At 50.9% G+C, this 14097-nt stretch overlaps 3 protein-coding genes across 7 annotated transcripts in view; 1 reads left to right on the top strand and 2 right to left on the bottom strand.

The window, feature by feature from the left end:
• The window catches only part of CDK5RAP3 (CDK5 regulatory subunit associated protein 3), a 174434-nt gene that overhangs the window by 144904 nt on the left and 15433 nt on the right, over positions 1 to 14097 (bottom strand). The window lies entirely within an intron of this gene.
• Positions 89 to 6052, bottom strand: LRRC46 (leucine rich repeat containing 46). Its single transcript, XM_008012960.3, has 8 exons — positions 5689 to 6052; positions 5483 to 5588; positions 3138 to 3246; positions 2274 to 2320; positions 1894 to 2003; positions 1567 to 1636; positions 1197 to 1339; positions 89 to 919 (listed from the first exon to the last, which is right to left on the bottom strand). Exons 1-8 carry the CDS (start codon positions 5696 to 5698, stop codon positions 549 to 551), a joined length of 966 nt encoding a protein of 321 aa, XP_008011151.1. The 5' UTR covers positions 5699 to 6052; the 3' UTR covers positions 89 to 548.
• MRPL10 (mitochondrial ribosomal protein L10) lies at positions 6125 to 13957 on the top strand. 4 transcript variants are annotated; one of them, XM_073005380.1, is made up of 6 exons: positions 6171 to 6234; positions 6806 to 6843; positions 9310 to 9479; positions 10772 to 10936; positions 11192 to 11336; positions 12980 to 13957. In XM_073005380.1, the coding sequence occupies exons 3-6, from the start codon at positions 9375 to 9377 to the stop codon at positions 13234 to 13236; spliced, it is 672 nt and encodes a 223-aa protein (XP_072861481.1). In that variant the 5' UTR covers positions 6171 to 6234; positions 6806 to 6843; positions 9310 to 9374; the 3' UTR covers positions 13237 to 13957. The 4 variants fall into 4 exon arrangements, with proteins under 4 accessions (XP_008011153.1, XP_072861481.1, XP_072861480.1 ...); XM_073005379.1 differs by lacking the exon at positions 6806 to 6843 and adding an exon at positions 8715 to 8835 and having other exon boundaries at positions 6212 to 6234; XM_008012962.3 differs by lacking the exon at positions 6806 to 6843 and having other exon boundaries at positions 6125 to 6234.

Here is a 14097-nt window from a genome sequence, read left to right as displayed (position 1 = left end):
CAGGTTCAGTGGGGGTGGGAGAGCCAAGTGAGGCCCGAAGGCAGCTGTGGGCTAGCTGCGGGGCCTGTGGTTGTGTACCCATTCCTGAGTGGTTGAGTGATGGGGACTAGGCAGGAGGACAGGGAGGGGACAGGAGCTGGCTGCTGTTGAGGACGACTAGGACCACAGCTCCTTGGTCCTTGGCTTGGACTGGGGAAGGGCACTCCCTAGGGGTGGCAGTGAGATGGCATCCTCTATGAGGTGGTGCCTGCTTCTTGCCCATGTGGGAGCCAGGAAGCCAGCGGGGGGCCTGAGGCATGCCTGCCCTGTGGGTAGCTCCCGAAAGATTCCAAACTTGCTCTTTAGAATCAGGTGGCTCACTGTGCTCTGTATTTTGTTTCCTGGAGCTTTCACTGGTTGCTTCCCCTGAGATACCCCCAAGTAACACGAAAAGCATATTCAGGGCCTAGAGACACTTCACTGGGGATGAACTCCTGACACAGGTCATTGGTCTGAGAAGTGGGGCAGGCCCCACTCCACTCCACTCGTAGAGAAAGGTTGACAGAGAATCATTTCTTGCTTCTCTTGGCCATAGTTTTGGTTGTGCTGGGGGCCTCAGCCACAGAGGCCTTGGGGGCTGTGGCTGCTCGGACCCCCTTCCTTCCCCATAGAGGGTTTTGGCGGCCCCTGGGAATCAGACTGCATGGTTTCTTGGTGGGAGAGGAGGCCTGGGGTGAGGAGACGGCCTCAGGGACCGTCTCCTCCCCTTGCCCAGGAGTGGCAGAAGGGCTGCTGTCCCCAGCCATGGGCACCCCAGGCAGCAAGGGCAGGTTGGTGAGGGTGGGCTGCATCTCCATCCTCAGCAGGTGCTGTGTCAGGGCCGCCTGTTGCCGGTGCTCCCTGTGCCTGCTCAGCTCCTGCTCCAGCTCCTTGAGGAAGCCTGTGAGGGGCCAGGGGGTGGAGGGTGCAGGGTGGGTGGAGCTCTGGGCTCAGCAGGAGGGTCCCTGAGCTCAGGGAAGTCTCTGGCTGGCCCCTGCCATCCCTCTTGGGAAGCAGCCTGAGGCTGGGGTCCCGGACTGACACCTTACTCTGGCCCAGATGTTGATCTGAACTTGGGGCTCCCCTCCCCAGACGCCACTGCCATCTTAGCTTCCCTCGTGTCCCACAGGGCAGAGGTGGGCTCTGGGGAAGCTGAAAGCCTTGGAAAGCAGGGTCACCTCGTTCTGAGCAGAATGGGCCACTCAGCTCTGGGAACTCCTCATCGCTTGAAGCTTCATCCTCCTCATCTGAAATCCAGCGCTCCATCACAGGTTGCCCATCCAGGTCCAAGAGAAGTGGCAGGGCTTCTATCACCAGCTCACTGCAGAGCAGGAGCAGAGGTTACCTAGGAGGGCACCCTGGCGTGGAGGATGCAAAGATATGCACCACAGCACCCACACCTGGAGGGGTAGTGGCTCATGAGTTAGGTAGGAGGTTGGGGAGAAGGTGCCATGGATAGTAACCCCAGGATTGCAGGCTGAGAGGGGCCTGGGCTGAGTTAGCAGGTGGAGCTCAACTAGACCTTTCTTCCCACCCTCCCCTCCTTACCGGTAGCCATCCTGGCTGGTGCAGCTATTGCCAGACAGGTTGAGGATGAGAAGGCTCTGGGGGAACTCATCTGCACACAGCAAAGAGAGAGGAAATGGGGTTCTCACTTGATCTTAGCCAAAAGGCCATGAAGTGATGGGAATGGGGTTCTCATACCCACTTTTTAGTCCAAAGCCACTACCTCTAGGCACAACCCCTTGAACCCCCTGAGGATGAGGTGTGGACCTGCAGGGGTGTGGCTAATGCAAGCACAGGCAGCTGGGTGCAGAGGGGAGGGCAGGCCCCACAGGGGATGTGTTTGGTGAGCCAGGGCAAATGGGTTCCTACCCAGCTTCAACGTTTCTATCAGGTTCTCAGAAAGGTCCAGAAGCTGGAGGCATGGGAGGTCGAGGAGGTTTTCCACCTGCCTGATTTGGTTTCCTGCCAGAGACAGGAAGCTGTAGGGGAAGGAAGGGGTAGAGAGGCAGAGCTGAATCATGGAACAGCTGGAGGAAAAGAGGAGGGCACTTGACACTGGGGCCCCTGGGCTAGGCAGCTGATGACCAGTGGGGACACATGGCCTTCTGGGGTGAGGGAGTAGAGCTAGGCTTGCTGGTCCTTGGCTGAAAAGGACGGACCCAGGCTTGGAGAAATCTGAACCAGTTCTTTGGGGTGTGGCTAGGTTCCCCCGACCCCTCTTCCCCTGCCTGAGCCCTGGCACCACGTACCGCAAGGAGGGGACGCAAGCCAGGTTCTCAATTTGCTGGATCTTATTCTGCAAGAAGAAACCGAAGTGGGGAAACCAAGCTGAGATCAGATGGGTGGGAGGCCCTTTACAGGGACAAAGTCCCAAGACCATGTCTACTCCTGCAGCTGGAGATCTGGCACTTTGGGAATGATAACCCCACTCCTTGAACAGGTTGCCACTACCTTAAGAAAGATGATTTTCTCTCTCCAGGTGGATGGTTAGGGGTGTAAACCTGGGGTATCTAAACCTGACTAAGTATACTCTTCTGATTCCACAACCAAAGAGTGACCTGGGAATCAGAAAAGGAAACCAAGAAGCCACCAGGAAAATGGAAAGGGCCTTGGTGGTGGCTTGCATACACAGAGAGAACAATAAGCATACATGAACTTGATGGGAAAAGTTTCTATGGGGAAAGTCAAAGCGAGCTGGGAATATTCAACCAGGGGAGGGCTGAAGATCAACCAACCACCACCACCACCAAACAGCCTTCAAGTAGGATCTGATTGATGTAGAGGAATCTTCATAGTTTCCTCTTCCTCTTCAAAACAGGAAATAGGCTGGAGCTATTTAACGTGAAAGATTTAGAGTAAATGCCAAGAACTTCTAGATCAAGAGAACTGCCTAAAGAACAGTGGAGGGAGCACAGGTCATGTTCAGGATCTATTCTGGGGGAATTAGTCTTTCAATTCAGGACCCTATGTCATTCATCTGGGAATGGTTTAACTGAAGGTCTGCCTGCCTGAACACCAGGGAATGGGCAAAATGACCTGGTTGGCTCCTTTCAGATGAGACAGATTAGGTCCACAGGGGTCAAGGGGAGGGGAAGGATGGAGAAAGAAGTTACCCCTTGCAGATAGAGGCTGTGAAGATTCTTGAGGCCCTCTAAGTTCCTGATAGTAGTAATCCCCTCCCGGTCCAGGCGGACAGTCTGCAGTTCATCAAGAGTGTGAAACCTGGGAGAAGAGTCAGTAAGGGTGGTGTTAGAGCACCATTCATGTGGTCTGTTAGCAGGGAGGATGGGAGAGAGGGAGGAGGGAAGGGGTTTCAAGGAGGGGTAGTTGGCTGAGTGATTTTAATCAAATGTGAGAAACATCTTCTTGACATCTTGAGGTGGTGTCTAGATCATGAAACTGTCTTGACTTGCAGACTTGTATCTTTATCATTAGCACTGGGAAGGGTGAGAGAGAGGAGTAAGGACCCTCCGGGAAATTGGAGGATGGCAGCTTATGGTTCCTGGAGAGATTCAGTAGCAAGAGAAGCCTTCCTCTGGCCAGCTTGGATGGTGGAGGCAGGGGTAGGACAGAGATGAGACATTGCAGAAAGATCCTTCCTCACCTTCCTTTTGAGTGGTTCATAGAGGAAAAAGCACTTGTTTCATCCACCCATTCATTCATTCCACAACATTTGCTGAGTGCCTACTAGAGACAAATGACAGAGTCTCTGCCCACCACTATTAAAGAAGCAGGGCAGGCTGGCCATGGTGGCTCACCCTGTACTCCCAGCACTTTGGGAGGCCGAGGCAGGAGGATCGCTTTAGCCCCGGAGGTCGAGGCTGTAATGTGCCACGATTATGCTACTGCACTTCAGCCTGGGTGACAGAGCAAGACCCTATGTCATTTAAAAGAAAAAAAAAAAAGAGGCTGGGTGAGGTAGCTCACGCCTATAATCCCAGCACTTTGGGAGGTTGAGGCGGGCAGATTGCCTGAGGTCAGGAGTTCAAGACCAGCCTGGCTAACATGGTGAAACCCCATCTCTACTAAAAATACAAAAAAAATTAGCTGGGTGTGGTGGCGGACACATGTAGTCCCAGCTACTCAGGAGGCTGAGGCTGGAGAATTGCTTCAACCCGGGAGGCAGTCGTTGCAGTGCCACCACACTCCAGCCTGCGCAACGGTGTGAGACTCCGTCTCAAAAAAAAAAAAAAAAAGAGGAAGAAGGTGAAACATCTATGACAAGTGGATAACAGAGGCAAGTACAGGGGAAAGGAAGAAGAAGAAGGAGGAGGAGGAGGAAGAAGGGGAAGAAGGAGAAAGAATAAAGAAGAGGAAGAAGAAGAAAGAATGAAGAAGGCCAAACATCTATGACAAGTGGATAACAGAAGCAAGTACAGGGGACAAAGGGAGTACATAGTCTGTGCACTAAGTTCAGAGTAGGAGGAATCAGGGAATGCTTCCTAGAGGAGGTGACAGATGAGTAGGCATTAGTCATGAAGATAGGGGGATATGGTGAGAAGGCATTTCAAGCAGAAGGAATAGTATGTGCTAACACAGCCCTTCCGAAACTCCAATATGCCCATGCAGACTCTAATTCAGTAGATCGGGTGGAGGGGCTGAGATGCTCCACTTCTAACAAGCCCCCTGTGATGCCAGTGCTGCTGCCCTACCCCTGCACCCTCTCCCACCTACACATACTCTGAGTAGTAAGGTACTAAGGTGTGAGTACGCAGTGTGGGAAATTGTACACTTGTGGAAAGTGGCCAGAAAGAAGGCTGAAAAGCAGAAGACAACTTAAGCTTAGGCAGTGGGATTTTATTTCTGTCAGTGAGTGCCTGATTAGATTTGTTATTTAAAAGGATCACTTTGGCTACTCAGGAGGCTGAAGTAGGAGGATTGTTTGAGGAGTTCAAGACCAGTCTGGCCAACAGAGCAAGACCCCATCTCTAAAAAAGTAATTAAAAATACTTTATTTTGTGTTTGTTTTAGAAATAGGGTCTCACCCTGTTGCCCAGGCTGGCATGCAATGGCATGATCATAGCTTACTGTAGCCACAGGTACCTGGGCTCAAGTGATCCTCCTGCCTCAGCTTCCCAAGTACCTAGGACTACAGGTGTGTGTGCACCACCATACTCAGCTAATTTATTTTTATTTTTAGAGATAAGATTCTCACTGTATTGCCCAGGCTGGTCTCAAACTCCTGGGCTCAAGCGATCCTCCTGTGTCAGTCTCCCAAAGCGCTGGGAGTATAGGAGAGGGTTAATATGGACTTATCTAAGACAGTTGAGTGAGGATGGTGAAAAAGAAATGGAATTATTTTTAAGAAGGGAAAATCAACTGGGCATTACCACTGATTGGATGTGTGGAGTAATAAGGAGAGAGACAAAGATCAGCTGACAAATCAGTACAGCTCAGGGGCCTGGTCATCCTGAGTGTTTCAGCCTTCTAGCACCCTTTTTCTCCCCCATGTACTCACATCTTTTCTGACAGTTCCTCATCCTCAGGGAAAGTCAAATTCCGCTTAGTAATAAGGGCTTCAGTGATGCAGATGCCCCCTTCCTCTGGACCCTGGGCTGACTTCGCTGTGAAAAGATGAGTCCAACTGTCACATTTCCTCATCCTTGGAGGACTTACCCCGCTGTTTTCCAACTGCTCTACCCACCGTCCCCCCTCCCTACTCACCTCCAGACATGATCTAAAATAAAAGACTGCTGGTCTGAGCGGGGAGAGGAACGAAAAGGAGCCTAGCAGCCTGGGCGGCCCCTAAGGATGGCAGAACCCAGGATGGCAGGAGGAGAGAGAAACTCAGAGACTTGGGAGAGGAGGAAAAGGGGTTGATTCAGAGAAAATTGGTGGGGTGAGGTCGAAGACAACAGTAAATTGATGTGAAGGGTCTGGAGTTTGAGGGGTGTGGAGGGGCTTTGCTGGCAGCAAGCTGGGGCGCAGCGGGCAGGAATGGTTGAGAAAGGGGCAGTTCCTAGGAAGCCGGAGTCGTTGCTAAGAGACTGGACGCTGAGCGGGGAGGTGAAGACAGGATCCGTTGGCCCGGCTTAGCGCATGCGTGTTACAGCTACAGCTGACGGGTACGCCCACTGCTTCCGGCCCCGGGGTTCGCTACCCCACAATCCTTAGCTCTTTCCGTCACCACTCGGCTTCCGTCCATTCTTCCGGTGGAGATGGCTGCGGCCGTGACTGGGTTGCTGCGTGGGGGTTTCCTGCCCCAGGCGGGTAAGGAGTGGCCCAGGTTCCCACGGCGTGTCTTGCCGCCGCTCTCTAGTCCTCATCTGCCCTCCTCTACTACTGATTCTTCTCATAATCTCTGACCCCAGCTGGATCGCTGGCCCCGTGCAGCTCCTTGTGATTCCAGACTCTGGTGATCACAGCAACAGCCTCCAGCTTTTGCCTGTCTCCAGAGTTTATTTTGCCTGGACCACTCCTCGCCCAGACCTTTGCATTATGTCTGCATCTTAATATCTCAGCCTAAATGTCACCTCAGGTCTACCCTTGACTCCTTAGCCCCATCGCAATCTGTAATTTTGCATTTAAACTAAACAGTTGCTTGTTTAAACTTAAACTCCCCAAGGGCAGAACCATGTTAATTCAGCATAGCCAGCAGGTGGCATGGTGCTTGATGTTAGTAAGGGTGCAATAAATATTTGTTTAATGAATGGATTTGAGCACTCAATATAGACCAGGCACTGTGATAACTATTTTTATATGTGTTAGCTCATTTAAATCTTTTAAATCATTTAAATCTGAAGCACCCTGTGAGAAAGACATTCGCATCTTCTCTTTACAGACGCAGCAACTGAAGTTCAGACCAGTTGGGTGGCCAAGGTCACAGCTAGTAATTGTCGGAAGAGAGATTAAAATCCAGTTTCGGCTTGGCGCGGTGGCTCACGCCTGTAATCCCAGCACTTTGGGAGGTTAAGGCGGAGGGATCACCTGAGGTCAAGAGTTGGAGAACAGCCTGGCCAACATGGCGAAACCCCAACTCTACTAAAAACACAAAAATGAGCCGGGCGTGGTGGCACGTGCCTGTAGTCCCAGCTACTCAGGAGGCTGAGGCATAAGAATCGCTTACACCGGGAGGCAGAGGTTGCAGTGAGCTGAGATTGCCCGTCGCTGCACTCCAGCCTGGGCTACAGAGCGAAACTCCATCTCAAAAAAAAAAAAAAAAAGAAAAAAAATCCAGTTTCATTTGATTCCAAAGCCTGCCTGCAGTCTTAACAGTTAGGTTTTGTGGCTGCTGGCAATAAGACCTCTTACCCCAGCAAATATCCATACTCTCTGACTGTTAGAGCCGCCTTCTATCTGGACCCTTTTCTGAGGTCACATCCCAGTCTTGGGAATGGCTGAAAGTGGGAAGTTCTAGTCTTGGCCCTTGTGTTGAGGATGAAAGGGTCACTTTGGCTCAGGGCTTTTGAGTGCCTCACTTGTTTTCTGTGGGGTGCTCTGTAGCATTACCTGTAAACAGGAAGAGAGGAGGAAAGAGAAACTTGTCTGAGAGCTGTGAGAATGGTGTAACATTTTTTTCTCCTCTTCAAATCATAGGAGAGGATGTTAGAACAGTGGTTAGAGGAGTGGTTTTCAAACTTTAGTATGCGTTAGCATCACCAGGAGGACTTGTTAAAACACTATTTGTGACCAGCCTTGGTAACATAGTGAAACCTGGTTTCTACAAAACAAAACAAACAAACAACACTATTTGCTAGGCTCCATCCCAGAGTTGCTGATTCAGTAGGTCTAGGCAGGGCATGAGAATTTCTTTTTTTTTTTTTTTTTTTTTTGAGACGGAGTCTGGCTCTGTCACCCAGGCTGGAGTGCAGTGGCCGGATCTCTGCTCACCGCAAGCTCCTCCTCCCGGGTTTACGCCATTCTCCTGCCTCAGCCTCTGGAGTAGCTGGGACTACAGGCGCCCGCCACCTCGCCCGGCTAGTTTTTTGTACTTTTTAGTAGAGACAGGGTTTCACCGTGTTAGCCAGGATGGTCTCGATCTCCTGACCTCGTGATCCGCCCGTCTCGGCCTCCCAAAGTGCTGGGATTACAGGCTTGAGCCACCGCGCCCGGCCCGAGAATTTCTTTTTCTTTTTCTTTTTCTTTTTGAGACAGTCTTCCTCTGTCGCCCAGGCCGGAGTGCAGTGGCACAATCTTGGCTCACTGCAATCTCTGCCTCTTGGGTTCAAGCAATTCTCATGGCTCAGCCACCTGAGTAGCTGGGACTACAGGTGTGTGCCACCACACCTGGCTAATTTTTGTAGTTTAGTTAGAGACAGAGTTTCACCATGTTGGCCAGGTTGGTCTTGAATTCCTGACCTCAAGTGAGCTGCCCACCTTGGCCTCCCAAAGTGTTAGGATTACAGGCGTGAGCCACCACACCCAGCAAAATTTCTGTTTCTAACAAGTTCTCAAATGATGCTGATGTTGCTGGTTGGGGTAGAGGTGGGGCATACCTTGAGAACCACTAGATTAGACCAGGGGTTGGCATATTATGGCAGGGCCAGTCACTGTGTTTTATAAAATTCTGTTGGTACATAGCTTCTGCTGTCTGTTTACATATTGTCTGTGACTGCTTTTGGCAGAGTTGAGTGTTAGAGACAGAGTACATGGGCCCCAAACTTAAAATATTTATTATTTGACCATTTTAAGAAAGTTTATTCAACCTTATCCCCTTTTTCTTTCTTTTTCTTTTTCTTTTTTTTCCCGAGACGGAGTCTCACTCTGTGCCCAGGCTGGAGTGCAGTGGCATGATCTCGGCTCACTGCAACCTCTGCCTCCCGGGTTCAAGCGATTCTCCTGCCTCAGCCTCTCAAGTAGCTAGGATTACAGGTATGCACCACCATGCCCCGCTAATTTTTGTATTTTTAGGAGAGATGGGGTTTCACCTTGTTGGCCAGGCTGGTCTCAAACTCCTGACCTCCAGTGATCTCGCCCGCCTCGGCCTCCCAAAGTGCTGGGATTACAGGTGTCAGCCACCACGCCTGGCCTCCCCTTTTCTTAACGTGTTCAAAATATTTTCTCCTTTGTTCTCATTTTTTTTCTCGCATTTCTGCACGTTAAGAAGAGCTGGAGAAATGGGAGCCTCAAGAGATTAAGTAATTGACCTCAGGTCACTTATTGAAAGAGAAGAGAAGCTTTGGAAATTTAGGATTTGGGGTAGACAATTCCTTGTCCCACTCTTGTGCTGAGTGTAGCTCTGTGAGCTGTGCTTTTCTCTGCTAGAGGGTGTGTTTTTTCTCCATCTGGGATAAACTAGGGCCTCCAAGAGGTTGCATCTAACCATATTGCTATATCCCCTCACAGGCCGGCTGCCTACCCTCCAGACTGTCCGCTATGGCTCCAAGGCTGTTACCCGCCACCATCGTGTGATGCACTTTCAGCGGCAGAAGCTGATGGCTGTGACTGAATATATCCCCCCAAAACCAGCCATCCACCCAGCATGCCTGCCATCTCCTCCCAGCCCCCCACAGGAGGTAAGGAGGAGTTTGGATACATGTCACTTGGTGGTGGGATGGTGGGTTAAAGTAATCTTGTCTCTGGCCATAGTGAAGTAGGACACTCAGCCATTGTCACTCACGTAATTATTTCACTTTGACTGCCTGATCCAGATACTTTAAGATGAAATCTGCCCTTGATTCTATATTGGCTTTTGGGCTCTGGATTGGACGGGCCTGCTGAATTTCCTTCTTGTCTCCAAAAATGTGTGTGAGAGCTACCTGAGCCAGTGGGGTTGGGGAGAGTATCTCTCCAATCTTTTTTTTTTGAGACAGAGTATCACTCTTGTTGCCCAGGCTGGAGTGCAATGGCGCGATCTCGGCTCACTGCAACCTCTGCCTCCCGGGTTCAAGTGATTCTCCTGCCTTATCCTCCTGAGTAGCTGGGATTACAGGTGCGCACCTGTAATGATAAATAAATTAGCCACACCTGGCTAATTTTTGCATTTTTAGTAGAGACGGGGTTTCACCATGTTAGCCAGGATGGTTTTGATCTCCTGACCTTGTGATCTGCCTGCCTCGGCCTCCCAAAGTGCTGGGATCACGGGCGTGAGTCACCCCACCTGGCCATCTTTTTTTGTGTGTGTGTGTGAGATAGAGTCTCATTCTGTCACCCAGGCTGGAGTGCAGTGGGACATTCTTGGCTCATCGCAACCTCTGCCTCCTGGGTTCAAGTGATTCTCCTGCCTCAGCCTCCTGAGTAACTGGGATTATAGGCGCATGCCACCATGCCCAGCTAATTTTTTGTATTTTTAGTAGAGACGGGGTTTTGCTTTGTTGGTCAGGCTGGTCTCGAACTCCTGACCTCAAGCAATCCGCCCGCCTTGGCCTCCCAAAGCGCTGAGATTACAGGCATGAGCCACCGCACCCAGCCAAATTTCTCAATTTTAAACTAACACTGCAAAAGAGTTGTATTTATGATTGGCAAAATGATTCAACATGAGTATAGTGTCAGATTGATAGTTGAAGTAATTTGAACAATATTATTGTCAAGCACTGTTGACTGGGGCAGACTGCAGACCTGTTTTCGGGGGAGTGGAACTGAGCATTTTCACACTGCTAAAGACTGCGATTATCTAATGAAAGTGAAAAGGTTAGAGGAGTGGGAGATGTTACACGTCCCTGAGAGTCAGGGGCCCAATTATCCTACTTGTTCCCCGATCTTTTGCACATTTGGGCATCACTGAAAGCCCTAGAACCTACCACAGAGGGAGCAAGGTTGCCAAGAGAAGTCAGCTGATATTTCCTTGGTCATTGCTTTCCAACTTCAGGAGACAGGCCTCATCAGGCTTCTCCGCCGGGAGATAGCAGCAGTTTTCCAGGACAACCGAATGATAGCCGTCTGCCAGAACGTGGCTCTGAGCGCAGAGGACAAGCTTCTTATGCGACACCAGCTGCGGAAACACAAGATCCTGATGAAGGTCTTCCCCAACCAGGTAGGGAGCAGGCCCCTTGGCATGGGTTGCCCATCTTCCCCCAACCCCCACCAGACTCAGACCTCATCATCTGCTCCCCAGTAATGATACTTCTTATTCCTCCTGTCCATGAGTCACCGTCTAATCTGGTGTCTAAGCTATGATTAGGGGCTGAGAAGACCCTTGGGTTGCACCCTCAGCCTAATGTGGCCCATGACCCACGAGGTGGCTCTTCCTCCCACTTGTTCCCGATGTCATTTTCTCCTGCTGTCCCAGGTCCTGAAGCCCTTCCTGGAGGATTCCAAGTACCAAAATCTGCTGCCCCTTTTTGTGGGGCACAACATACTGCTGGTCAGTGAAGAGCCCAAGGTCAAGGAGATGGTACGGATCTTAAGGACTGTGCCATTCCTGCCGCTGCTAGGTGAGCAAGCACCCCTGCCAGTTAGGGGTGGGATGAAGAGGGGCAGGTGCTACAGCAGCCTGCTGCCATCTGCTCAGTTTGTCTTGGTAGAACCGTGAACGTTCTTGGAGAGAGCATCCTTTCACGGATGGGGCCTGAGTCAACAGCACATTTATTGAGGGCCGACTGTCATTCCCACACCTGTGTTGTCTCACTACCCCAGGTCACTTCTGCACTGGAGGGAAGACTAGGAAAGGCAGACATGGAGCAGGGAGAGAAAATTCAGATACCTTGAGTCTAACAGTGGGGTAGTGGGTGCTGAAACCCACACAGATGAAGATACTTAAAACAAGTAGCCCAAATAAAGGGTGCCGAGGGCCAGTGACCAGTGTTTCTCAGACTCCCCTGATGCTGACTCACTTAAGGGGCAGAGAATACTGCACGTGTCCCTTGGAAATCCAGATTTCATAGGTCTCTGTGGGGAGGGGGCGGGACAGGAATCTGATTTTTTTTTTTTTTTTTTTTGAGGCAGAGTCTCGCTCTGTGGCCCAGGCTGGAGTGCAGTGGCCAGATCTCAGCTCACTGCAAGCTCCGCCTCCCGGATTTACGCCATTCTCCTGCCTCAGCCTCCCGAGTAGCTGGGACTACAGGCGCCCGCCACCTCGCCCGGCTAGTTTTTGTATTTTTTTTAGTAGAGTCGGGGTTTCACTGTGTTAGCCAGGATGGTCTCGATCTCCTGACCTCGTGATCCGCCCGTCTCGGCCTCCTGATTTTTTTTTTTTTTTTTTTTTTGAGATGGAGTCTTACTCTATCACCCTGGCTGGAGTGCAGTGACGCAGTCTCAGCTCACTGCAACCTCTGTCTCCTGGGTTCAAGCAATTCTCCTGCCTCAGCCTCTTAAGTAGCTGGGATTACAGGCACCTGCCACCACACCCAGCTGATTTTTTTTTTGTATTTTTAGTAGAGATATGGTTTCACCATGTTGGCCAGGCTGGTCTCGAACTCCTGACCTCAGGTGAACCACCCACCTCGGCCTCCCAAAGTGCTGGGATTACAGGCGTGAGCCACTGCACCTGGCCTCATCTGGATTCTCTCTTTTTTTTTTTTCTGAGATGAAGTTTCGCTCTTTTCACCCAGACTGGAGTGCAATGGCATGAACTCGGCTTACTATAACCTCTGCCTCCCCAGTTCAAACGATTCTCCTGCCTCAGCCTCCCGAGTAGCTGGGATTACAGGTGCTCTCCACCATGACTGGCTAATTTTTATAGTTTTAGTAGAGACAGGGTTTCACCTTGTTGGCCAGGCTGGTCTTGAACTCCTGACCTCAGATGATCTGCCTGCCTTGGCCTCCCAAAGTGCTGGGATTACAGGCATGAGCCGCTACACCTGGCCACCTGATTCTTATTTACAAGGAAGTTTAGGAAATACTGACTTAATAGGGGTTGGGGCCAGGTGGATATATTGAGAGTTTTCTGAGGGAAAAGTGAAGAAGTAGGGATCAATCCCAAGCAGAGTGGGTGTGGTGTGGGGCACAGTGGAACCCAGCTCTTGGGGAAGGCAGGATTTTGAGAAGGGCAATGGAGAGCAAGTTCCTAGGGTCAGAAAGCTGTTTTCAGAGAAGAAAGGCATCTGCAAGGAGCCCAGCTGACCCTGTGTTCTTCTAGGTGGCTGCATTGATGACACCATCCTCAGCAGGCAGGGCTTTATCAACTACTCCAAGCTCCCCAGCCTGCCCCTGGTGCAGGGGGAGCTTGTTGGAGGCCTCACCCACCTCACGACCCAGACCCACTCCCTGCTTCAGCACCAGCCCCTGCAGCTGACCACCCTGTTGGACCAGTACATCAGAGAGCAACGGGAGAAGGATTCTGTTGTGTCGGCCAGTGGGAAGCCAGATCCTCCTGACCCTGTTCCGGACTTGTAGCCAGCCTATTTAGCCAGCCCTGCGCGTAAATACACTCTGCCCTATTGGCTGTGCTGTCCTCCACGGGAGATGTGGAAGAACTTGGGGTGGGGGAGTGCGATTGTCACTTGGTTTTCACTAACAATGATATTGTCAGGTATAGGGCCACTTGGAGATGCAGAGGATTCATTTCAAATGTCAGCCACTGGCTGACAACTTGGGACCTGATAGGAGCAAAGTCTCTCTCCATTCTCCAGGTCCAAGGCAGAGATCCTGAAAAGATAAGGCTATTATCCCCTGCCTCCTTGGTCACTGCCTCTTGCTGCACAGGCTCCTGAGCCCACCCCCTTGGGGCACAACCGGCCACGGCCACAGTAGCTCAACCAAGCAGTTGTGCTGAGGTGAGAGCCTGCTGTGTGCCAGGCTTTGTGCTGAGTGCCGTACATGTATTAGTTCCTTTACTCCTGACCACATTGTACCCATTTCACAGAGAAGGAGCAGAGAAATTAAGTGGCTTGCTCAAGGTCATGCAGTTAGTAAGTGGCAGAACAGGGACTTGAACCAAGCCCTCTGCTCTGAAGACCGCATCCCAAATTTCTACCGTAGAGCTTCCTCATCAGGTTACCCAGAAGTGGGTCCCATCCACCATCCAGGTGAGCTTGGATGTTAGTTCTCCACCCTCGAGGTGTACGCTGTGGAAAGTTTGTGAGCACTGCTTTATAATAAAATGAAATGCATTCTACTTCCTTTATTTTGTGGTTTACATGGCTATCCTTCCTATAAACTTACTCTCAGGAGCTTCTCTGTCATTTGACTTTGCTCACTCTTGTTTCCCTTCCTAGGAAAATCCTCTTCTCCTACACCCATTCTTGAAATGGCATC

This window comes from Chlorocebus sabaeus, chromosome 16 (assembly GCF_047675955.1).
Source record: "Chlorocebus sabaeus isolate Y175 chromosome 16, mChlSab1.0.hap1, whole genome shotgun sequence".
In the NCBI taxonomy this organism is placed as follows: Eukaryota; Metazoa; Chordata; class Mammalia; order Primates; family Cercopithecidae; genus Chlorocebus; species Chlorocebus sabaeus.
Note: the sequence above shows the minus strand (reverse complement) of the source record. Positions and strands in the feature narration are given on the sequence as shown.